Source organism: Drosophila simulans, chromosome 2L (assembly GCF_016746395.2).
Source record: "Drosophila simulans strain w501 chromosome 2L, Prin_Dsim_3.1, whole genome shotgun sequence".
Lineage (NCBI taxonomy): Eukaryota > Metazoa > Arthropoda > Insecta > Diptera > Drosophilidae > Drosophila > Drosophila simulans.
Genome location: NC_052520.2, coordinates 1175902 through 1198415, shown reverse-complemented (window position 1 = coordinate 1198415; position 22514 = coordinate 1175902). Strand labels below are relative to the sequence as shown.

Below are 22514 nucleotides of genomic sequence, written 5' to 3'. Positions count from 1 at the left end.
TAGACTTATTTACCCATTTTTGAATAAAATTTCCGGGAATCGCCTCCAGCGGAATTAGATTATATTGGGACAAATAAATAAGTAACTCAACCAATCGATTTGGGATGCTAGCTTTTAATTGGCTTTGATTTCGCCGCCCATATCATTTGTCTGCATTGCGCTCGATGATTTTGTATTAGAATAAATTGAATTTTGATTCGTCGGCACCCCCGACTGGACTCCATGCGGGAACTCATCGCATCAACTCATCCACTCATCATCTCCCATTTTAATTGCCGAACGCATGAGCGACTGAGAGCGGAGAGAGAGGATCCACTATCGGGGAGGAGCACGGATCCACAGCTGCTCCGGAAAAGTCGGCTGGCCCAGCATCATTCCTCGTTCGCAACTCGAGCTGTTAGGACGTCCAGTTCGATTGGTGGAGCACCACCACCAAGTTTTCGACCCAAGTGATCCAAGTGTTTGTGCAAGACAGAGGCTACTCTTCGAACTTGAACCATTCAATTTTCGCCACGGGTGAGTTTTTCCGTATCTACCTGGTTCAATGTGCGATTAGTGAGCGAGGCCAGAACTTTTCGTGCACCCCTCTCAATTCGTCAACCTCTAACCCAATCCTTATCGCCGCGAATATGTTCAACCTACAGCAATCTCCGGGGAAATTGCGATGGCTACTACTGGTCTTATTGTAATTTCGATTCGCCCTCGCGAATTTCACTCGCTCATTCTGACCCAATTTCCCGAATGCTCCACTTCCTCCCCGTCTTCCCGCGAGGAGGAGATTGCATCTGGCACATGCAGTGTCCAGCGGATAATTCGCGTCATTTGTTTATCGCCACAAGAACAATATCGCATCCACATATGTGCACACACATATATATTTTTAGCGAGGTCCATCCGGACAAGGAACCAATCCGCTTTGTTCCACTGGCATTTCTTTATTGCTCGCCTGCACCGCCGCAAATATTGCACATAAATTAGCCTACATTTGTTTACCCCATTGTCGCTGGCGATAAACAGTCGCCGACGCAGCTCCAGAGGAAGTATCCGCATCCACTGGCGGCGAACGGAGGCGCCATCGCTACCCATCCTCAATCCCCCGTTTCCGCTCGATATCGATTTCGTTTTCGTTTTCCACAGGTCACCAACACGCAGTGGACTCGCAACCAATTTAAGATCGCATCGACGCACCAAACCCACGATGTCCGGAGGAAGTCGCCCTCTCCAATTAGTGCTCCTGGCGCTAGTTGCGCTCGCCCAATGGCAACCCATCGCCGCTGGACCAGTCTCGTGAGTAGATTGCATCCACTCTCGGGGAAAAGCTTGAATAAGTAGACCTTTGGTCCAATGACATAGTGGAACTCTTTCCTTAAACCATTTAATACCAACACTCCGGGTATTCCATACACATTATTGATTGCCCAACTCCATCGGAAATTTCCATTAGCGTCGTAAAATCACTCAGATCTTCAGTTTCTAGACCCAATTGATCCAATGCCACTTCAAGTTCTGCGTTTGAATCTCTTGGAGGGGCGGTAATTGGGTGCTTAAACTATCTATGCCCATGGTGGATTCGAGGAACCACAACTGCAGCCCTCCGGTTTTATGGTCTTGACACATGTCACACATCGCGGAGTGGTGCTGGTTCCCGGGCCATCCCACAACCGCTCATAATGCCCTCCACTGTGCCCAGACTTCAAACTAAGTGCAGTTGTTGGCGCCTGGGGCCGTCGCATGTGTGCATCATGGTTGTGGGACGTGGAGTATGGATGCAACCCATGCACAGCCACTCCCACTCCCCAGTAGTGAGTGCTGCCTTCAAAGGGAGCCAAGATGTTGGCGCTGCGCCTATTTGTTTGTTTATTTTGGGACTTTGGCTGGGAATGGGGGAGTGCTCCCAGAGCTCCCAGTGCTCGCCCATGCAAATGGGCATGTGTTCCGTGTTCCCCCTCCACGGCCACACATAGGCATGCCACATCCATCGGCATCAATGCAGTTCACACAAACAGCGTGCAGAGTGGAGGGCTCCTGACCCTGAGATCCCAGCCCTCAATATTTATAGACGCGCCATCATGGTGGTGGTCCCGCTGCCATCTGCCCTCTCCCACTCCGATGATTAATGGTCCGCAGCGAGGCTAATTTTAAGCCACTAACCCTAACCCCTCCCCACCACCATTGCCCTTTGCAGCAACGAGGAGCTGCGCGGAACGATCCAGTCGCTGATCTACTCCTACAACCAGCTGGACAATAAGCTGGAGCGGCACGAGCATCGCGAGCGTGCGTTGGGCGAGCTGCTCAAGAAGGCGCTGCAGTCGCTCCAGAAGGGCCAGAAGAGCCTGGAGCCCATCAATGGGATCTTCGGGCGCCTGGACGAGCGCGTCAGCCAGATAGAGACCATGCTGATCACGGTAAGTCAGCCATAAAGGGGGATTAGATGTTATCATCCAAACTGATCCGATCCCCAGCAAGAGGAGAAGTACAACTCGCAGTCGGACCGCTTCAACCAGGCCACGGAGCACATGTTCAAATGGATGCGCGAGAACGACGAGTGCTTCAAGAGGCCGCCGGTCAGCGCCAACCTGATCGCTCCCCCAGCCGCGCCCGCCCCACCCGCCATTCCCAAGGAGTTCCTGGAGGATCAGAAGCGCCTCAACGCCAAGCTGCTCGAGGAGATCCAGAAGTTGTCGGCCAGCGTCGCCGCCCTCAAGGAGAGCAGCCAGAAGGCGGCCGACCAGACACAGAAGCGCCTCGAGGGTCTGCCCAAGGCACCGGAGCTGCTGTCCCAGATCGAGGCCAAGCTGCAGGAGCACGCGGCCAGCGTGACCACCGCCGCTCCTCCGAAGAACGCTGAGTTCGAGGCCCAACTCCTGGAGCGTCTCACCTCGCTGGGCGGCAAGGTAAGCGCGCTAAGCGAGACTGTGCAGCGTCCAGCTGCTCCGCTTGACCTGAGCGAGAAGGATCGCGCCTACATCCAGGAACTGAACAACGATACCCTGAATGCGCTGGCGCAGCTGAAGAGCGAGTCCTCGGTGGTTCAGAAGTCAGGTGAGTGTAGAAGTTTTCGCAGCTGGGGGTCAATCCACATCCACTTCCTCTTTCCCTATTATGCACACAGCTGCGACGGAGGCCACGGAGCGACTGCAGCAGGCGGAGGCCAACATCCAGGCGGACGTTCGCCAGCTGTCCGCGGACGTGGGCATCCTCAACAAGCACTTCGCCTCGACGAACGAGAGCAACGCCAAGCTGAACGAGGGACTGGAGGCGCTCGGCAAGTTCAACAACATCATGATGACCAACTCGGAGGTCGTGCTGGACACGCAGCGCAAGGTGGACTTCGGCACACTGAACGTTGTGCAGCGGGTGGGCAAGCTGCTGGCGGATGAAATGGCCACGCTGAGCGGGCTGCTGAAGGAGCGCTTCTCGTCGCTGGACGGCGCGGTGGTGAGCATCCAGCAGGAGGCGAACAAGAACATCAGCGGACTGCTGGAAACGGAGCTGAACCAGGTGTGGCACCGCATCGAGATCATGGCCGGCGAGATCAGCCAGAGCCGGCTGATGCTCGGAGATATCCAGTCCGCTTCCGATGGCTACAACAACAGCACTCTCATCACCATGATGGGCCTCGGCAGCCGCGTGGAGGAGACCAAGAAGCACATGATCGACATGGACGAGAACCTCAACTATCTGCTGGGCAAGCTGTCGCTCATGTCCACCGAGTTCGCCAGCATCAAGAAGGGCCTGGCCGACTCCCTCGAGGATCTGCGCAACTCCTTCCACGGCCTCCACGAGCGGATGCCCACGGGTCCCGGCCCGCACAACATCGACAAGAACACGTATCTGACCGACGTCAATCTCCTCTCCAAGCGCCACGCTGAGGCCGGCCAGGAGTAGAGCTGCGGACCGTCGGAGATGGAACTTGAACGGAAAGCAATACAATACTTCTAACCATAGCGCTTAAGTCTGCCCACTTACATATACTCATCTAGTTGCGCCTTGCAAAACGTCACTCAATAAAGATCGATTATTATGTACAAGATACGAGCTGCTGCGTTGCTCCGCCATTAGGTATTAGATCCGATTCGAAACGCACGATCCTGTCCAGCAAAAGACACTTTCATATGAACAATACACTTTTGCGGTTTACTCTTACGAACTAAAAGGAATTCCTGGCGATAATTTACATAATGTTAAGGTAACTAGTTAATATAAGGGTGTCGCTCCCGAACGCGAACGAAGTGCCTACGTGCCCCACCGCTGCTCGCACCGCGAGTACTTGCACAGGATGCTGGCGAACGCCTCCACGTCGAAGAGGCGTCCGCTGGGGTGCGTGTGGAACTCGGTGAAGCGCGCGTGCCAGGGAAGCAGGCCGTAGGTGCACGTCTGCCGGGCGAACACGATGCCCAGCTCCGGCTCCGGGGCCTCGAACCCGAGTCGCTTGCTCAGCATGTCGCTGATCTGCTCCGTCAGCGCTTCGCGCTTCTGCTTAAGTAAACTCTGCACCAAGTCCGTCTCCCTGCCTTCGTACAACTCGCGGCAGACGTCGGCGATCAGGGCATGGCCGTCGGAGGCGCTGATTTGATGGAGCTGAAAGACGCGGAAGCCGAAAAGTCAATTAGAAACTGATAAGGCAACGACTAGTTCCGGGAATCGATTACGTTGCTATACCCTTACAAAGGTTTTAATAGATACAAAGTTGAAACTGGTTCTCAGCACGAAGAATGTGTATTTAAAACAAATGTTTGGCTTGTGAAATAATCATCTGAATGGTGAAACCAAATTGTATCTTCCGCTCATTACTTCTATCATTCAGCAAATGAAACAAAAAGTGTAGTGCAGACCACTTGTAAGGGAATTTTCGACATCGTTCTAAAGTCCATTACTAATCACGGCTTATCAGACGCCGCCACTCACCTGCAGTTGAGGGGAATGTGAACCGTTCACATAACCATTTGTCTTTTGTCCGTTTTTGGGCTGGTTCTCCAGCTTGCTGGGACCGGCTACGGGTGGCCACTTTAAGCAGCTGCCCGTGTCCGCGCTGGTGGACCGACAGAGATCGGCCATGTCCACGTAGCCCCTGCCTTTCGTCCGCCTGTCGTACAGGCTGACGTGTTTGATGCCCACGTCCAGGGCAAAGTCGAAGATCCTGCTAAGGAGCACCGCATCCACGCCGGCATCCACAGGGGAGATAACCAGGACCAGATGCTGCGGCGTCTTGGTCAACTGGGAGCGGCAGTCGGCGAGCACGCGCCGCTCGTGCGCCTCACGTGCCGCTCTGCTGCGCCAAAGGTCATATGACCGGACGACCAGTGCATTCAGTCGCTCTCGGAGCCGCCACATCAGTTCGTAGCCGCCGACCAGAAGCAGCAGGATCCTGCCCAGCAGCAGGCACAGCACCTCGATCATGTTGCGCAGGTCAGGGGCGGTTTCTCGTCCAGCGGTTGTCTCTTCTGCCAGGAATCCGCTCCTGTTGCTTCTTCGGTTCCCCGTCGCAGTGTACACAAGCGGACATAACCTGCAAACGGGTGGCGGACCTGGGATTAGGGCTTTCCAGAGGTGCCGGCTGCCTACCCACGCTCATCCAGGGTCACTTCGCTACCTGTTCAGTCACTTGGGACGCGGGTGCATCTTGTTATCCGAGCGTAATCAAGTTTTAAGCGATGCGCTTCGCAAGAATATGAAAATACGTGTTCCTCAGTGTGACCAGGCGCCGGATTCCGCCAAATATCAAGGGGACACATGCAAATTCAGGAGCAACTTTATAATTAAAAAGGAATTTAAAGAATAAAACATGCGCCTTGATTATTTAATGAATATGTTAGACTAAGTAAGAAGGGAATAACATTCTATTGGATTAAACACACAATATAAACGATTCAAAAAAAAAAGTTTGCAGAACGAGAAATATCGTCAATTTCTTAAGATGAATTCTAGTAGAAATGTACCGTGTACAATCAAAATATAGTTTGTTGACATGTATGTCGAAAAGTGTTTAATGCATTGCAAATAATTATAGAATTAGCTTATAAGCTTAGTTATTGCACTTACATTACATTTTATGCATTAAAACCAACCTTTTCTTAAGTCTAAAATTTGTTGTTTCATATACTTTTAGTATTCTTGCCACACACATAAGGGTTAAATCGTTTGACTATTTCCACGAATGTACGCCTGGTCCCACCAAAGGCCACGCCAAGTTATTATTTTCGCCATTTCGCCGGTGTTCGCTACTCAGCTTCTCGTCAGTTCTAATTGGAATACAACTGCAGATCCTTGCAAATTCATCAGCAACAAAAGAAGGTGAGTAACGCCTGATTTTTGCTCAAAGCGTTCATTTAAGCGGGGCTTTGCTATTTTTCGCAATTTCTCTTCTCCCATTCGCCGGCTGAAAGTGTCTGCGGAATTAACGGTTATCGGGGAGGGGTGGGTGGTGCTGTCACGAATTTGAGCGTGTGTGTGTGATGCAGGCTGTGGGTGTTTGTACACACACAACAACAACAACGGCGAAGAGAGCCAAAAAGACAAGAGACAGCTGTGTGATGGCTATTTTTGTGTGATTCATGTTGTTTGTAAAATTAAATCTACATGGTGTATTTTTAACGATGATTTCATATCCGATTCCATGGCATAAAAACACAACTAATTCATTGCTAGCAAGTGTATGCAAATTAACCCTTAGCAGCTGCCATTGCGATTGTTAACCCCCGATAAGAAAAGTAACTACTCAGCTGTTGTGGCCATTTTTTGTTTTTGTTTCGCTGACTCACAGACACATAGTTGATATATGCATGCATGTATGTATGTAGTTTACGCAAGAGCAAACACGTTTGCTTGTGTTTGTGCGCGAATGAGTCAAAAAGTTGGCCAAAACGCTTTTATCAGCGAATCGCGATTGAAAATCGGCAGAGATTACCACTCACTCGATTTCGGTGGAAGAAAATAACACCTCGCCTTATAAGGTGGGCGATTTTCCTTCTACCATTACCGAAACCCCCCCTCCCCCTTGGTAATTCGAGCTCACACACACTCTTGCAGCGGGAATAACGGTTCCTCAGCTGCAGACATTTAATCTTCTTGGTTTTCTAGTTTTTTCCCCATTTCTCCTTTGCTTTCTGCACGCAACAAACGCATCTGCCGCAGAAAACGCATCAAGACTGCAAGGAGAACTAGTATCGCCAGGCGAAAGTTGAATCTCGGCTTACTTCCCCTCAGCCCCTCCCTCCAATCCACCGGCTACTGATGCATTTCCCACTCTAATTGCCAGCCATTGGTTTTAAGCTACTTAAAGACAAAAACAACGTCGCCGGTGCAATAAACCCATTGCACTAAGGCCAAAACAAAAACTGCAAGTTTGAGCTATGTCGACGTCTTTATACCCTCCTGCTTCACAAATAACTCAACTCTTTTATATGATCATTTCGTCTCTCTATTATAAAGCTTTCAAAGCTATGTTCATGCTCAAAATGGAAACATAGTTTCATTCTCGATCATTCCTGGAAACTTTCCAAATAGTAAAGATAACTTGGGGTTGTCACAACTAATTGATAGGCAAACCCTGCCATGCCTTACATGATAAAACTATGGGATCGGCGTGGTGTTCCTTCACTTAAGTCGCGCCACCCGTGGCAAGGAGGGTATCACGAAATCAGTGGTGTCTGCGCAACTCTCTCGGAGAGTTTTCCATTTTCCGCCTGGACCGTAAGCTTTCTCTGCTGCAAAAGTGCAAGACATCGCCGGAGCTGGCACAAAATCCTGCATGCCAGGCCAAAAGCGGTTATTAATGAAACACATTTCATTGCCAGTCGGTGGCTGGCCCCAAATGGTCAAAAGCAGCGCGGAGTAGCCCAACAAGGCGGCGAAACTCAACAGTTAACAGCGGAGCTCTCCTAACAGAGTCCTGTTGAGTCCTTCGAGTTCGAGTTCGAAATCGAATCGAATCCGAGTGTGTGGGCGTGCGCTTCGTTTAGGGTGTGTTCTGTTCTCCGTGTGTAATCGCATTTGTGTGTCATTTGGTTCTGTGCTTGGGCGGCAGTCACTTGACCCAGTTGGAGGCGCGGACAACTCGGAGGACCTTTTTAATGTGCCAATACATTCGGGCCACACACTGGATATATGTACACAGTGAGCAAGGAGTGGCCGCGTCCTTTGGAAACCCGTTGAGTGTCTTGTATGGCTGCTGCTGTTGCTGCTTCTACTGATTCGATTTGGCTTGGTGTGCCGTCAGTGTTGTGACCGCCGCTTGAGCTTCACGGGCATCCGCAGTCCAGCCACGGAACTTACATAATGTGCTTGATTCGTATCTAGAGTGTAGAGCACCGGAAAAGCCCAGCCAAACGCCTGCAAAATGTTCTCCTGCTGCCGATCGAACCCCAAGGCGGGCAAGAAGGAGAAGGAAAAGCGGAGTGCGGAGGAGGAGAACGGAGGACAGGCCACCGAAAAGGAGGAACCCCAGCTGAACGGCAAGCCAGGAACTCCGAAGGAGGAGCCAGAGCCTGTGAAACCAGAAAAGGAGCCCTTGGAAGCGCATAATCCCGAGGATGAGCCCAGCACCCAGCCAAACACTGGTACTGACGCAACCCTAAGTATTTACCCACCACCCCATCTATTCGCGTTCTCCGGCCTTCGAGCTCAACAGCTGTCTCGGCTTTTGTCTGCTCTCCGGAACGGAGAGCCGTATCCGGCCGGCTCTCACTCACTGCACTGCCACTGCAGCTGACCACCACTTCTGATTCCTTTCATTTCAAACCAGGCACTCCGGCTGCCTGGAGTGTCCTTTTCTGTTTACTTTTGAGTTGTCTTCCCTGTGCTTTCTCTTCGGTTTATTTTTGTGAATTTTATACCTAAGAATATCAAGGAATTGCGCCGATTCTCAGTTGATTAATGAGGAATAGCTAATGACATTGCATACATATTTTTGTTGAGCACTTAGATCGTGCTCATCCATCAAAGTGAACGTAAAGTATATACTTTTATATACATAGTGACTTAAAGCTTACGTGACGAATATAGAAACTAAAACGAAGGTTAATCTTCTACCGTTTTAGGTAATATTTAGAAAGAAAATTCATGATTTTATAGAATCTATAATCAAAGGTGAGCAGTAAAAACTAACTACTCAATCTATCAGTGACCATGACATCATGGTAAACCATGGTAAATGCTGCCTTTTAAATGCGATAAATGAAAATAATGAACCCAGGAAGCCAGGTGAACAGAGAGTGAAGTGAAGTAATCAACTTAAGTATCGGCGCTTTCCTTGATGACCGTCTCTGTAATTCGTCGCTTCATGTAGAGTAATCTTAAGCAACACTTCCACAGCCCAACCAACTCAGGCTGAAGCGGCTAGCAAAGCACCACCAGCAAATCCAGCACCAGCACCCAAAGAACCGGAGCCACTGGCCCGCTCCACGCACTCTTCCACATCCACGGCACCACCTGCTTCGATGACCAGCGGCGACGCGGAGGAGGCGGACGAAGTGGTGGTGGTGGCGACGGTCACGCCGACCACACCGCCTCCGCAGCCGCCGCCCACCAAGAGCTGCCTGTCCAGGCACAACTCCACGCATCAGTCGATCAAGAAGAAGGTGAACATCAGCAACCGGGCGGAGATCATCGAGCCGGATCCACTGCCACTGCTCCTGCTGGCCAGCCAGAATCAGGGCTCCCTGCTGGACGACGACGAGGTGTTCTCCGACTCACTGCCGCCACCCAAGCGGGAGAGCATGTGTGCACCCTACATCGAGGGGGATGTCGTCTCGGAAACACTCTTCTTTGCCCACGGATTGCCCTCGTGGTTCGACGACGAGCGCCTGAACGACATGTATGCTTAGCCAAGATCCTGTTCTGGTTTCACGCCCAAGATATCAATCTAGTTAAGCTGAAACCAGAACAGATCGATCCTTGCATTCCCAGCCCCGCTTTGAATTGCTAGTACATCGTCTCCTCTGACCTCGTTCCATGTCCAGCGGCTGCATCGAGCCCCCGGTCACGCCGGTGGGACGCGACGAGCTGGAGTTGAAGCGCCAGCGTCTCTACACGGAGCTCCTGCGGGCCGCCCATGCGGCTGTGGAGCATAGCGTGGCCGTGCGGGGTATGCGAGCTTCGATAGAGTCCGATTCTTTTGTTTTTCGATCTCAGCAGTTATTTAAGCGGATACTTGACTTTCGAAGAAGTTTTGAGAGTCTAGCGATTCACTCAACTTCCCGATGGCCAAAAGGTTCGCAAGTCAAGTGTTTCCGCTTAAAGGTTCAACTTAGTTCTTCTCTCTTTTGATTTTTCGTTGTCTTGTGCCGTTTTTGCATGTGGTTTATTACTTTCACTCGTTGGGATTAGCTCTTTTTGCATATTGAACTTTATAAGTATTAAGCGCACCAGTTCATCATCATCCACAAGCTCGTGACGAGGTATTCCTCTCGAGACGCCTTAGTTTATATCGCCTTTTTGTCAGATATTGTGAGTGCACGATTCACTGGGGTTTATCACGCTGAAGCATCATCTCACTCAAGTTACTTTCTTTATAAACTCAGTGTTATTTGAATAATTGGAGATAATTGCCAAACGAACTAACCATTTGCCGTTCTCCTCCACGTCATTCTGGTTCAGATAACGAGCCGGAAGCCAAGCCCTCGGCCGCCGTCGACCACTTGGAGAGCATTTGCGAGCGACTGGAGACCCTCGTCGACCGATTGGAACGGACTCTAACAGCGCCACAGCCGATAGAACTGCCCACGCCCACACTCCCGCCCCCGCCAGCCGAAGAAGAAGCAGAAGTTGAGGAAGCTCTTCCAGTTTTTGAAAAAGCAGAGACACCACCTCCACCCCCCTCGCCGCCCAGCAGCAACATGAGTGTCGCCGGATTCGAGGACATTGTGACGGGTCCGCTGAGCCAATACCTAACCCTCTCCGTCAAAATTGGCGGCGATGTGGCGCAGCATGCGGAGCTCGTGAGGAGCGCCTTTGGGTGAGTCATTTTGGATGAGTCATCTATGGGTAAAGTGTAATAATGCCATCGTTGAACTCCGCAACAGCTCCCAACTGCAGTACGTGACGCTGGCCACCCAGATTGCCCAGCCGGCGCAGCCCAAGCAGGCGGAGCTCCTGAAGCCAACCTCGACGCAGATCAGCGCCATCCAGGACTTCCGCGAGAAGCACCGCTCCTCGCCCTTCTTCAACCACCTGTCGGCCATCAGCGAAAGCATTCCCGCCTTGGGCTGGGTGTGCGTGGAGAAGACCCCGGGTCCCTATGTCAAGGAGATGAACGACGCCGGCCAGTTCTACACGAACCGCGTGCTCAAGGAGTGGAAGGAGAAGGATGTCACGCATGTGGAGTGGGCCCGCGCCTGGGTGCAGACGCTCACCGAACTGCAGGCCTACATCCGGCAGTACCACACCACGGGCCTGGTGTGGTCCGGCAAGGGAGCGGCCCCCGCCGGAGGTGCCCCGCCACCACCGCCACCCGGTGGTCTGCCCCCACCGCCGCCCATGCTGGATCTGAGTGCCCTCAAGCTGGACAGCGCCGGAGATGATCGCAGCGCCCTCTTCGCCCAGATCAACCAGGGTGCCGACATCACCAAGGGTGAGCAGCCACCGAAAATATGGTTTAGTGCTCCTATAGTAAGAAAATGTATGTTTCGATGAACCCACAGGCTTGAAGAAGGTCACTGGAGACATGCAGACCCACAAAAATCCATCTCTGCGCACTGGACCGGCTCCGTTCAAATCGCCAGCCCAGTCGGGCGGCAGCAAGGCCGTTGCTGCTCCACCTGCTGCGCAAGCCAAGGCGCCCGTTTTCGAGCGCGACGGAAAGAAGTGGATCATCGAGTACCAGAAGAACAACACCGGGCTGCTGGTAGAGAACGCCGAGATGAACAACGTGGTGTATGTGTTCAGGTGCGAGGGATCCACTCTGACCGTCAAGGGCAAGGTGAACAACATCGTCTTCGACTCCTGCAAGAAGTGCTCCCTGCTGTTCGACTCCGTGGTGGCCTCCGTGGAGTTCGTCAACTGCCAGAGCGTGCAGATGCAGGTGCTCGGCTCGGTGCCGACGGTATCGATCGACAAGACCGACGGCTGCCAGATGTATCTGTCCAAGGACTCGCTGGGCGTGGAGATCGTCAACTCCAAGTCCTCGGAGATGAACATCCTGTTGCCCGACGACAGCGGCGATTATGTGAGTTCAAAAGGTTTTCTCTTGTCTTTAAGTCATCTATATATTTTGTGATTTCCAGACCGAGTTGGCTTTACCGGAGCAGTATAAGACCACGATTGCCGGCAAGACCCTGAAGACTGTGTGCGTGGACAGCCTCGGCTAAGGCGGTTCCCTCCTCGGGAATCCAGTTCGTTGCTTTTCCAACTGTCGTCAGCAGCAATCATAATTGTATTTAATCTAAGTGCAGTTTTCGTAATTCAGAGATTTTTAGATCAAACTTTTCGTATTGAAGATGTTGCCAAACAAACATTGCTGTCCTGGCTCGTGGAAAGTATTTATATAATTTATTTCGATGGAAAAGCGATGGCCACAAACCGAACCCAATGTATTTATATCGAGAATGTGTGTTGAAATGAGAAACTCCGCACTTTTAAGCAGACTCTTTACTCGATCATCAGATGTAACTCCTTTTTATATTCTATTTAATAAAATTTATACTTTTTTATCAGATTATTGTGGGAGTAACCCAATTTATGGGGTTGTTTTTCCTTACTTTGTATTCGTTTATTATTGCATTAAATCTAAAACTTCACTTTCGTCCGTTCGCACTTTTATTCTCTATTTAAACAAGGTGCTAGCATTTTTTATCAGATAAAAAAATGAGAACTTGATTTATTGCTACGTACATTTACAATTTCTTTAATGAAGCCGAGCTCAGAATGCGTGGGTCAGGGATTGGATGGGAGGGGAATGGCTGGTGGCTAATACTAGGACCCTAGATCTTCTTGTACTCGATGCGCTCCACTTTGACCTCGTCGCCGATCAGCTGGTACACGTACGTGACCACCGTGGTGCTCTGGATGTCCATCAGCACGAACGAGGGCACCACATTGGTGTCCAGTGGGTTGAAGGCGCCCGTGGCCGAGCCCGGATTGATGTAGAACTTGTTGCCGTGCTCGTAGGCCTCGAACTTGTACGTGTGCCCCGTGATCAGGATGTCCACGTCCAGTTGCCGCTGAATGAGGGCCAGCGCCTCGGGGTCTCCGCGGGGAACCACCTGGTGGCCGTGGCACAGGCCGATCCGGAACTGCCCCACCGTGACCACCTTCTGCTCCGGATACGTCAGGTTCTCGTCGAAGTCGCCCCGCACTATGTGCACATCATTGGCCAGGGACTTCAGGTAGTCGTAGGACTCCTTGGTGCAGATGTTTCCGGTGGCCAGGATGTGATGGATGCGGCCCGGCACCAGCAGCTTCTTGAACTTGGCCGGCAGGCTGCTGCACCGGTGCGGGATGTGCAGGTCGCCGAGTACCAGAACGAGCATCGTGTCCTTTGTGGAGCTTTGTTGTGATTCGCAAAAAAAATTGTGAAACGCCCAGCGAATCAAACGATAGGTGGCTGCGATAACGATAGCAGCTCGATCGAAGGCGGCTGGTGGTGACACCGCCAATAAACCAAACGTAAGTTTATTGTGCCACCCTACTGCAAACATCGATTGGTGCGCATCTCTAGCGATAACATTGCCGGCGAAAATGGAAGCGGATCAATCAGCAAGCAAGGAAGGTATTTGTTTTAAGCTAGAATCGGATGAAAACAATGCTTTATGAACGCAATTTGCAGCCGAATCATGCATCGACCTCTTGGTAATCGTGCTGGACACGAACCCCTCCCAGCACTTCGTGCGCCAGAACCCACAGAACCTCACGCAAATCCTGGAGGCGGTGATTGCCTTCGGGAATGCTCACCTGATGCAGAAGGCCCAGAACAAACTGGCTGTGGTATCCTGCTCCCACCATGCCACGTGAGTAGACGCTGCCACACATGAGCACCAGCTAATGGCTGTTCTATTACAGAAACTTCCTGTATCCGCTGCCCAGGAGACAAGTGGAGCTGCGCCAAATGGATGGGCAGTACGAGGCGTTTAATCTGGTAGAGAAGACGGTGAAGCAGCAGCTGGGCAGCATACTGATGAACGCACCACGGCTCAGTGCTCCTTGTGAGAGTCTCCTGGCCGGCAGCATGTCCATGGCGCTGTGCTACATATCCAGGGTAGAGAATAGCTAGGGATAGCCTTGGGGAAACCAAATCTAAAACAAAATACTCCCGTACAGCTCCAGAGGAATCTGGCGCCTGGCGTCAAGATGCATTCCCGCATCCTGGTCCTCACCGGCAGCAACGAGTGCGCCTCGCAGTACATGACGTTCATGAACGTCTTCTTCACCGCCCAGAAACTGGGCATTACGATCGATACCTGCGCCCTGGACAAGACCCTCAGCTTGCTCCAGCAAGGCTGTGACATTACCTCCGGACAGTTCCTCAAGGTCACCCAGCTGGACGGCCTGCTGCAGTACCTCCTGTGGGTCTTCCTGCCCGCCCCGCAGATCCGTCACAAGTTGGTCCTGCCGCCACCGCCCAAGGTGGACTACCGCGCCTCCTGCTTCTGCCATCGCGAGCTCATCGACATTGGCTACGTCTGCTCGGTTTGCCTGTCGGTCTTCTGCAAATATAGTCCCATATGCACCACTTGCCAGTGAGTATAATTGAACTTCAACTAACTAGAACTATACTTAATTACCTTGATTATACTTTGCAGCACCATTTTCAAGAATCCCGGTCCTCTGCCCATCAAGGGAAAAAAGAAAAAGAAGACCGACAAGCAAATGTAATTCCAGCAGTAGAAAATACTGGTTACCAAAGGAAGCAGTATGTTAAATATAAAGGTACCTTTTTAGTTTACAACTCTAATGATTTATTGGGGCAACAGGTATATAGTCTTGTTACTTTCATTTCATCACACATTTCTGGTTATTTTACTAAAGTACATGGGTCCGAAGTTGGCCGGCAGGTAGGGCACCACCATTTGTCCGTACTTGAGTCCCTTTGGGTGCTCGAACTTGAAGACATCGCTGAAGAGCGCCGTGTGGCGGCTCAGATCCTTGATGGTAGTTGTGATGCCGTACTCCGTGAAGACCTTTTGCAGCGCCATGTGCACGACACCATCGTTCTGGATGGGCGACAGCGAGCAGGTGGAGTAGACCAGGCTGCCGCCCGGTCGCAGGAGCCGCAAGCAGTTGGCCAGGATGCCTGCCTGGAGCTCTGGTATCCGCAGGCGCTCCTTTACGCGCGTCGGCTTGAAGATATTGTTGTCCTGCTCGTTGAGCACATGGCGATCCGTGGTGCAGGGCACGTCGACCAGGATCTTGTCGAACTGCTCGTACTGGTCCAGATTGCGGGCATCACTATGGCTGAAGATGAGGCGCTTGCCCGCCCAGCGCTCCTTGTAGTCGAACAGGTACTCCTGCATCACTTTGCGCAGCTTGTTTAGGCGGGATTCTTGGATGTCGTTGCAGACCAGGTGGTCCAAGTGCAGCGTCTGCAGCATAAGCAGCGATTTGCCACCGGGAGAGGCACAGGCATCGAGCACGCGCTCGCCAGGCTTCACCTGCAGGAAGAGAGGCGGCAAAGTCGAGGCACCATCCATCATGAAGTGGGAGAGTACACCGGTCATGCACTTCTTGGGTCCCTGGAAGTCCGAGCAGTTGCCCATTTCATAGGTGTACAGGGACAGATGCTCGGGGTAGTGAAATGAAGGCTCCGGCTCAATGGCGAGCGGGAAGTCGGCGCTGGTTTGGTAGTACTTGTAGTGCTCCGACTCTGCCACCCAGTCCTCCATGCCCTTGATGCTGTGGGCAGGCATGTATTCGTACAGTCCGCCTGTGCCGAACTGGGGATCCACCAGCCGATGTTCGTCCAGCTTCACATCCTCCTCCAAAGCCTTCGTCAGGCTCTGCTTGAAGGGATTATTCACTTGCTCTGGCTGCTCTTCCTCTACGTTGTCAAACTTCAGTTCCGGCGGCAGTGGCGCGGATGAACCATCTTCCGGCGAGCTCGGGTATATGGAGGCCACCTCGCGCTCCTGCTGTTTCCGCAGCAGTGCATCCAGTTTGCCCTCGATTTCATGGCGGGATTTGCCTTGTTCCGGCACCGTCTCCGTGCTGTCGTTGGCCCGTTCCTGTGCCAGGTTGATCAGGAACTTCATGTTGATGGCTCCATCCGACTCCAGCATGCCGCACGTCTGCTCCGTGTCCCCGAAATTGTTGACCAGGGCGACGTACTTGTGCCTCGTGAGGAGCGCCGCCCGCATGTTCTTCCACCGGGTGCCGTAGACACTCCCGTAGAAATCATCGAAGTTCTCCAGCGCCCGGTCGCAGTTGTTCTTCTTGTTCTGCAGGACATTCCATCGCTTCTTGGCGCCGCTCTTCCACCTCCTGGACAGCAAACAAACGCTCCGTACTTTCAGCATTTTCCGCAATCCGTTGAAACCGGCAAAGGCAAACTGATTACATGAAATCATATGTTTGTGCCGTAATATCGATAGCTGATTCTGTCGTTTGGCGCCTCTTGTTATCGGAGTTTAAATTGTGATAAGGATGCAAAGAATGTTGGTTCTTAGATGTAACAATCAATTTCACAACTTAATCTCTGCATTATTGAGTTTGGATCACGCTATTGAGCTACATCATGCAATTGTTCATATCTTCAACCATATTTTCATCCATATAGAACAGATCTCCAGTTTATATGTATATTATATACATACAGAGCTGTAACTAAATGCTCTGAGATTCTGTGGAATGGCTTATTGCTAGCGCTAAATATAAACAGGAAAATGGGGTCAATCACCCAGAATTTCCATCGAAATTGAGGGTGAGACCCATTCTCCCTTCCCCGCCAGAATTTGTTTAAAAACCCCCATGCATCCACTAAGACGTCGCTTTATTTGTAGACAACTTTTGAAATCAAGAGTGTTAAGTACATTAGGCGGGCTGAAGTGTTTATCCGTAATGGATACGGCTACTAACTATTGGTTTACAGCGATCTAAAAACTACAGTGCACACCCTAAATAGCGAACGCTCCCTATTCAGGGTGGGCATTGTACACTTGTAATTGGTATTTACAGTCCAGCATTGACCATTCCACTTGGAACTGGCTTCATCCAAGAGGTATCCGAATAAGCAGCAGTTCGTCGAGTAATTGAGGCAGAGGATTCGGGGCGAGATTGTGGGCTTAGGGCTTAGTTGGCAGCTCCTTCAACGGGGTCTTTTCGTCCTTGGCCTCGGGATCCTTGGGAGTTCCGGCCTTGTTCCACGGCTGCTCGCTGCCAGATCCCAAGAAGACGAATACCAAGAATTCCAGGGCGAACAGCACGATGGTCACTCCGAAGATGATGCGCCAAGCGCCAATGTTTTGCTGAAAGAATGAATGGAAGAAGCCCATTGAAGATATTATCGAGAATATCCAGATGCATTTAACTTACATTTCCCTTGGTGACGAATCCCACGAAGAGGGGCACAACAATACCAGGTAGCGTAGCCGCCGTGTTGGTCAGAGCCACCAGGGTGCCGGCGAAGTTCGGAGCGATGTCGATGTGGTTGGACAGGAAGCCGGAGAACATGGAGCCCATGGCCACTATGCCCACGGACATGACAGACACCGCCTCATAGTGACGGCATCCGATGTAGCAGAGAACCAGTAGACAAACTCCAGGGATCAGGGTGCAGATGGAGGTGGCCGTCTTGCGGGCAAAGGTGGTGGTGATCTTACCTGGAAAGCACATTAAGGTATTTATACCACTCACCCTTCAAAGATTCAATAATGTGTCCGACTTACCCTTGGCCTGCAGACTGTCGAGGAGCTTGCCCAGGCAGATGCTGAAGATGATCATGGGGAAGTAGGGCAGAGCACTGAGAGCCGCATTGCTGGCCACGTTGAACTTGAGCACCTGCTTCATGTAGAAGGGAATCTCGATGAGGAACATGTACCAGCCGAAGTTGCTGCAGGTGTGGGCGATGAGGATGGCCCAGAAGGGCACGGAGGTGAAGACCTTGCCCCATGGAACAGCCGGGTGGTGCTCCGTCTTCTGTTCGGTGCCCAGCGAGCTGGTGATCATTTGGCGCTCCTCCAGACTGATGAAGCGCTGCTTGTTGGGGTTGTCCTGGACCAGGATGACCCACAGTAGCATCCAGATGCAGCTTAGTGTGCCCATGACATAGAACACCGACTCCCAGCCCCATTGGGCGGAGCACACGCCGGCCAGGAGTATGGAAAGAGCCGTACCCGCAGACGTGCCCACGTAGATGATGGTGGACATGACCATGCGCTCGGTGGGCGGGGCCCACGAGGCGATCATCACGTGCATGGCCGGGAAGGAGGCTCCTCCGCCGACACCCTCGAGCACTCGCATCAGAATCAGACCACCGTAATGCAGTTCGGTAAAGACGGGAGTTAGCAGAGTGCACACCACGTTGATGGCCACCGAGAAGAGCATCACCCACTTGGCGGAGAAGTTCTCGGCCACGTGAGCCAGCGGAATCTGCGAGACCAAGTAGCCCCAGAAGTAACAGCTCAGCAGGGTTCCCTGCAGGGGCTCGCTCCAGTCGAAGGGTCCGTCCTCCACCTTGGCCGTCACATTGGAGGCTCCTCCCGGCGGGTTGCACTCCTCCACCAGGGACACTTGGGAGGCGTTCGAGAGGATGACGCTGCCGTGTCCCCCATGTCCACCGCCGTCTCCGTGGGCCTTAATGGCTGTGTGGTTCACCATGGCCACCATGGCCACGCTGAGATTCACCTTCAGGCCGTACACAATGGCCATGCCGATGGACCCCAGGAGGGCCAGCACATAGCGGGCGGGCACGAGTTCTGGAAAGTAGATGGTAAGGGTTTTGTAAATCTTCATCTTTACTTGATTTGTCCATTTTGGATCGATGGAAAATGCAACTCCATAACTAAGCCATTCTGTTGGTTTGCTTGACAAGTCAATTTGATTAATGCCAATGATATTCGTACTGGACATGGTGCGCCAAATGACTCCATTTAGCAAGTTAAGGAATTAGTTGTACCCCTTACTCGAAGATCTAAAGGGTATACCAGACTCGTGTGAAATGTGTGTATGTGACGTGATCAGAAACACGTCGAATCCAACTGACAATGTCCGTCTGTTTGTCTTTCTGAGTAAAGGGTATCCAATAGTCGCAACGACACCGCTCTCGTTTGTTTTTTTAATTGAAAGGAAGGAAGGGCAAACATCTGAAGACATTAGGGATAGTCCTTACATACTACCATTAAGGTATTTATAGGGACATGACACCACTCGGCTGCTCCGAACCCAATCACCTGGTGACCCACGAGTTCCACATGGAGCAGCCACGGATTACCGCCAGTTGGGTAGGGTCAGTAGAGGGAGCCGCCGCACGCGCATTGATATAATCCACCCCCTTTTGGAATCGGCGGGGGAGGCAATCATGTCCAGCAATTATGAGTGCGTTGCGTTGCGATAACAAGGGGTATAAATTCGTCGTCTGTGTTTTCAATTTCACTTTCATGGCTGTCACAGTAAGCTTTTCCAGCTGGCAAACCGATTATTTATATCTGCTAATTGTGCCTTCGATACTGGGGAAGTACATCCTCAATGTCTTAAGATATACCCTTTCGTTTTATATATTTTAATAATTTTATATTTCGACTAACTAGCTAGTTGATGGTAGAAAAGAGGATGTGATTTCGAAGGACATTACCATCCCTATAAATGGATTTGTGTAAGAGTATCCCTACTTCGTTGGTACTTTCTTCTTTGTGCTGCAGACCACCAATACATTTCAGATGTTCTATATGCATAAATTCTCCAAGACTTCCAGACCAATTTGATTGTTTGATTAGGTGGTGCTCAAGTGCTTGGGCTAATCTATAGAGAGCTAAAATAAGATCGTTCCTAACAATGCTTTCATTTAACGTGGTCATAAGAAATATTCCTGTTTATAATTCTTGGCATTCTAAAGGTATTTCTTTGTGGGAAAAAAGCGAAGGTTTTACATATTTTACGACTCCCCAAATGATTCAATCATTACTATGCTAGTCATACAATAATATTAGTATATAAACAATAAATAATTCAGCAAATGTGATATAAAATATTTCATATTTATGATGCAATATAAACATTGCACAGTGATGAAATGTAATTGGTAAATAGTTAACTTTGTGGAATTGTGTAATTACTTTCTTATAACTTTAGTACTGCGGATCGTTAAGATCAACTTTTAAATGTAACATCTTTGGTGACATATATTAAAAAAATTAAACTTATTTGAAAACGGCGCGTGAGAATTTCGCGTGCATTGATTAAAGTAAACACTATTATTTACCCCATTCAAAAGATTGGCAAACTTTCGCCGTTTTTGTTGGGATAGGTAGACGAATTTCAAGAATGTCGCGTTTGTTTGGGATACGCATACAAATTGGCTATATATTCGCCTGCCAATATTGTTTATATCTATGACTTCCATTTGACCTTGTCCGGACAGTAGTACCCGGGCATAAAAACGCCAAAAACAAATCAAATATGCCGCGTGGCGTGGGCGGCGTCTAAAAAAAGCCACAGCAACCTAAAAACCTAAAGGATGTGGCACACACACACACACATACGCACTGGGAACAAGGAAGATTTCTGGAACTCACGCACACGAACGACCTTTGGAGGTCAAACTTGTATCTTGGCCCAGAGAGCCTTCAGCCCACCCACTTGTTGCACTGCTGCACCACCGCCGCATGATGCATGATGCACTCCAGTGGTGCAATCTCGAAACAGATGGTTCGGATGTCCAAGCCCCAACTTACTGCCCAATATGCTGCCTCTGGCGGGCACTTCGTCCGTCATCTTGGGGCTTCCGGGGATATATAGGCCTTACTGCGGCTGGCGAATGCTAATATCTTCTTTAAACAGATTGAGATATATTCTCAGGCGGCGAAACCGTACCGATGCGAAACGAAACGAACCGAATCCGAAATCGAAGTCCACGTGCGATTGCCTCGAAAGTTGCTCACCAACTGAAGCGGCTAGCTGGAATACTCTTTGATTTTGTGCGTCGTCCCCAAAAAACGAAATTCTCGTTTCGCGTCGGTGTGCGTGTGTATCTGTGTCTCTGTGTTTCTGGGCTTCCGACCCGGTACTTGTGGTGGTGGGTCCCGAGTTTTGGGATCTTGTTCTCCGCTGCCGAAACGCCGAGTAACTTGGCCTGCCTGTCGTTTGGCGCGTATCTGTATCTTGGTGGCTTCGTTTCTGGGGGTTCGGAAATGGTTTGTCACAAACCCGAAACCCGATGATGATATTCCCCCATCCAGACCGCAAAGTCAAATGCCTCGTTCAACACGCGCCACACCCGTCGTTCAATTTCATGTGCCCCGCATTCAATTGCATCGTATCCCTCAGATACACTGGGTTCGTGTCCCCGCTGGGTTGCTGTCCTGGGCAAGTTGGCTTTTTCGAATGCGCTCACGCATTTGACTTGGCCAGCATACCAATGGCATATTCGCGTGTTTGAGCCAATTTCGAAAGACTCTCGAATGGAGGGGAAACGGCCATTCAAGCGGCTAATTTATGAGCCATCTCGTTCGAATTTTAATTCAATCCTGATCGGTTTTTTGGGTCTCTTTTGTAATTGTAATAACAAATCCGAAATGAAGTACTTTAAATATGAAGTTACTTTCTGCCTGCAATTCATTTGAATGCATTATACAATCTTATATAATCTTACTCAACAAAAAAACAAAATCCATAAGATACAATTCCCTCTACAGGTGGACAAAACGAAGCAAATAAAGCGGTTATTAAACATGCAAAACGCGTGCATGAAATTAGTATAAATTTCGGAAGACGATCCAGACCCAATGGCCCATCAAATGTATCAAATATATATATATATATGAAATGTGTAGTTTTCATGAATCGAAGTGAATTCCCCATTTGGCTGTCTAATTAACGCCAATCTCCAAACTCCTGCAGCAGATTGATCTCATGATGAGAGGTGCGAAATCGTGCTGCCCGTGGGGGAATCTCTTAAACAAATGCTTCCTATTCCCGTGAGCAGTAAACATTAGTTATATTCAAATTCATGGGGTGAGAAATTAACTTTAAACGTATTCATTAAAGACTGCTCCCGGCCTCGTTGCCCAGCTTGTTTGTCTTCCTGGTCATTTGCTGATGAGATATGCAAATGCCCGCCCCGAATCCCTGCCAGAATCTTCAGGCTCCAATGCTCCTGCACACACTCCATGCATATTTTGTGCTTATTTAGATTCCCCGCCATATGGCAACAATTTGGCATACAAAAGGCATTACATTTTGCACACTTTGCAACCCAGTCTAAATTTATTTTAGTTTAGAACTTACATAAAGTGTCCGTGCAACTTGCATCCAATGCAGGTTAGATTGCATCATATTGATAACTACTATGAAGGGCATTCCGTAGTCATTATAATAATAATATAAAAAGCAGAGCCCCTAGTGTCAAAGGCATTTGAGTATCTGGAGCCCAG

At 50.4% G+C, this 22514-nt stretch overlaps 7 protein-coding genes across 12 annotated transcripts; 3 read left to right on the top strand and 4 right to left on the bottom strand.

Moving 5' to 3' along the window:
• The first annotated feature begins 360 nt into the window (after positions 1-360).
• On the top strand, positions 361-4035 carry LOC6730541. Its single transcript, XM_016179217.3, has 5 exons — positions 361-516; positions 1138-1287; positions 2186-2405; positions 2463-3042; positions 3113-4035. The coding sequence occupies exons 2-5, from the start codon at positions 1199-1201 to the stop codon at positions 3886-3888; spliced, it is 1665 nt and encodes a 554-aa protein (XP_016022994.1). The 5' UTR covers positions 361-516; positions 1138-1198; the 3' UTR covers positions 3889-4035.
• A 79-nt stretch (positions 4036-4114) lies between these two features.
• Positions 4115-5738, bottom strand: LOC6730540 (dehydrodolichyl diphosphate synthase complex subunit NUS1). Of its 4 annotated transcripts, none has more exons than XM_016179355.3 (3): positions 5566-5738; positions 4909-5509; positions 4115-4581 (listed from the first exon to the last, which is right to left on the bottom strand). In XM_016179355.3, the coding sequence occupies exons 2-3, from the start codon at positions 5398-5400 to the stop codon at positions 4237-4239; spliced, it is 837 nt and encodes a 278-aa protein (XP_016022991.1). In that variant the 5' UTR covers positions 5401-5509; positions 5566-5738; the 3' UTR covers positions 4115-4236. The 4 variants fall into 4 exon arrangements, with proteins under 4 accessions (XP_016022991.1, XP_016022993.1, XP_016022992.1 ...); XM_016179357.3 differs by having other exon boundaries at positions 5570-5738; XM_016179356.3 differs by having other exon boundaries at positions 5594-5738.
• A 390-nt stretch (positions 5739-6128) lies between these two features.
• Positions 6129-12652, top strand: LOC6730539 (adenylyl cyclase-associated protein 1). Of its 3 annotated transcripts, XM_039294774.2 has the most exons (7): positions 7955-8558; positions 9313-9814; positions 9960-10084; positions 10597-10954; positions 11022-11569; positions 11640-12163; positions 12222-12652. In XM_039294774.2, exons 1-7 carry the CDS (start codon positions 8339-8341, stop codon positions 12303-12305), a joined length of 2361 nt encoding a protein of 786 aa, XP_039150708.1. In that variant the 5' UTR covers positions 7955-8338; the 3' UTR covers positions 12306-12652. The 3 variants fall into 3 exon arrangements, with proteins under 3 accessions (XP_039150712.1, XP_039150708.1, XP_039150709.1); XM_039294778.2 differs by lacking the exons at positions 7955-8558; positions 9313-9814; positions 9960-10084 and adding an exon at positions 6129-6294; XM_039294775.2 differs by lacking the exons at positions 9313-9814; positions 9960-10084 and having other exon boundaries at positions 7983-8558.
• Positions 12653-12735: 83 nt separating this feature from the next.
• Positions 12736-13587, bottom strand: LOC6730538 (vacuolar protein sorting-associated protein 29). Its single transcript, XM_002077681.4, has one exon. It carries the CDS (start codon positions 13464-13466, stop codon positions 12918-12920), a length of 549 nt encoding a protein of 182 aa, XP_002077717.1. The 5' UTR covers positions 13467-13587; the 3' UTR covers positions 12736-12917.
• On the top strand, positions 13574-14878 carry LOC6730537 (general transcription factor IIH subunit 3). The gene is made up of 5 exons (XM_002077680.4): positions 13574-13705; positions 13763-13943; positions 13996-14191; positions 14254-14672; positions 14736-14878. The coding sequence occupies exons 1-5, from the start codon at positions 13675-13677 to the stop codon at positions 14806-14808; spliced, it is 900 nt and encodes a 299-aa protein (XP_002077716.1). The 5' UTR covers positions 13574-13674; the 3' UTR covers positions 14809-14878.
• Positions 14868-16522, bottom strand: LOC6730536 (5-methylcytosine rRNA methyltransferase NSUN4). The gene has a single exon (XM_016179354.3). It carries the CDS (start codon positions 16494-16496, stop codon positions 14934-14936), a length of 1563 nt encoding a protein of 520 aa, XP_016022990.1. The 5' UTR covers positions 16497-16522; the 3' UTR covers positions 14868-14933.
• A 379-nt stretch (positions 16523-16901) lies between these two features.
• LOC6730534 (sialin) lies at positions 16902-21052 on the bottom strand. Its single transcript, XM_016179353.3, has 4 exons — positions 20817-21052; positions 17814-18842; positions 17461-17747; positions 16902-17393 (listed from the first exon to the last, which is right to left on the bottom strand). Exons 1-4 carry the CDS (start codon positions 20854-20856, stop codon positions 17211-17213), a joined length of 1539 nt encoding a protein of 512 aa, XP_016022989.1. The 5' UTR covers positions 20857-21052; the 3' UTR covers positions 16902-17210.
• Between the last annotated feature and the right edge of the window lie 1462 nt (positions 21053-22514).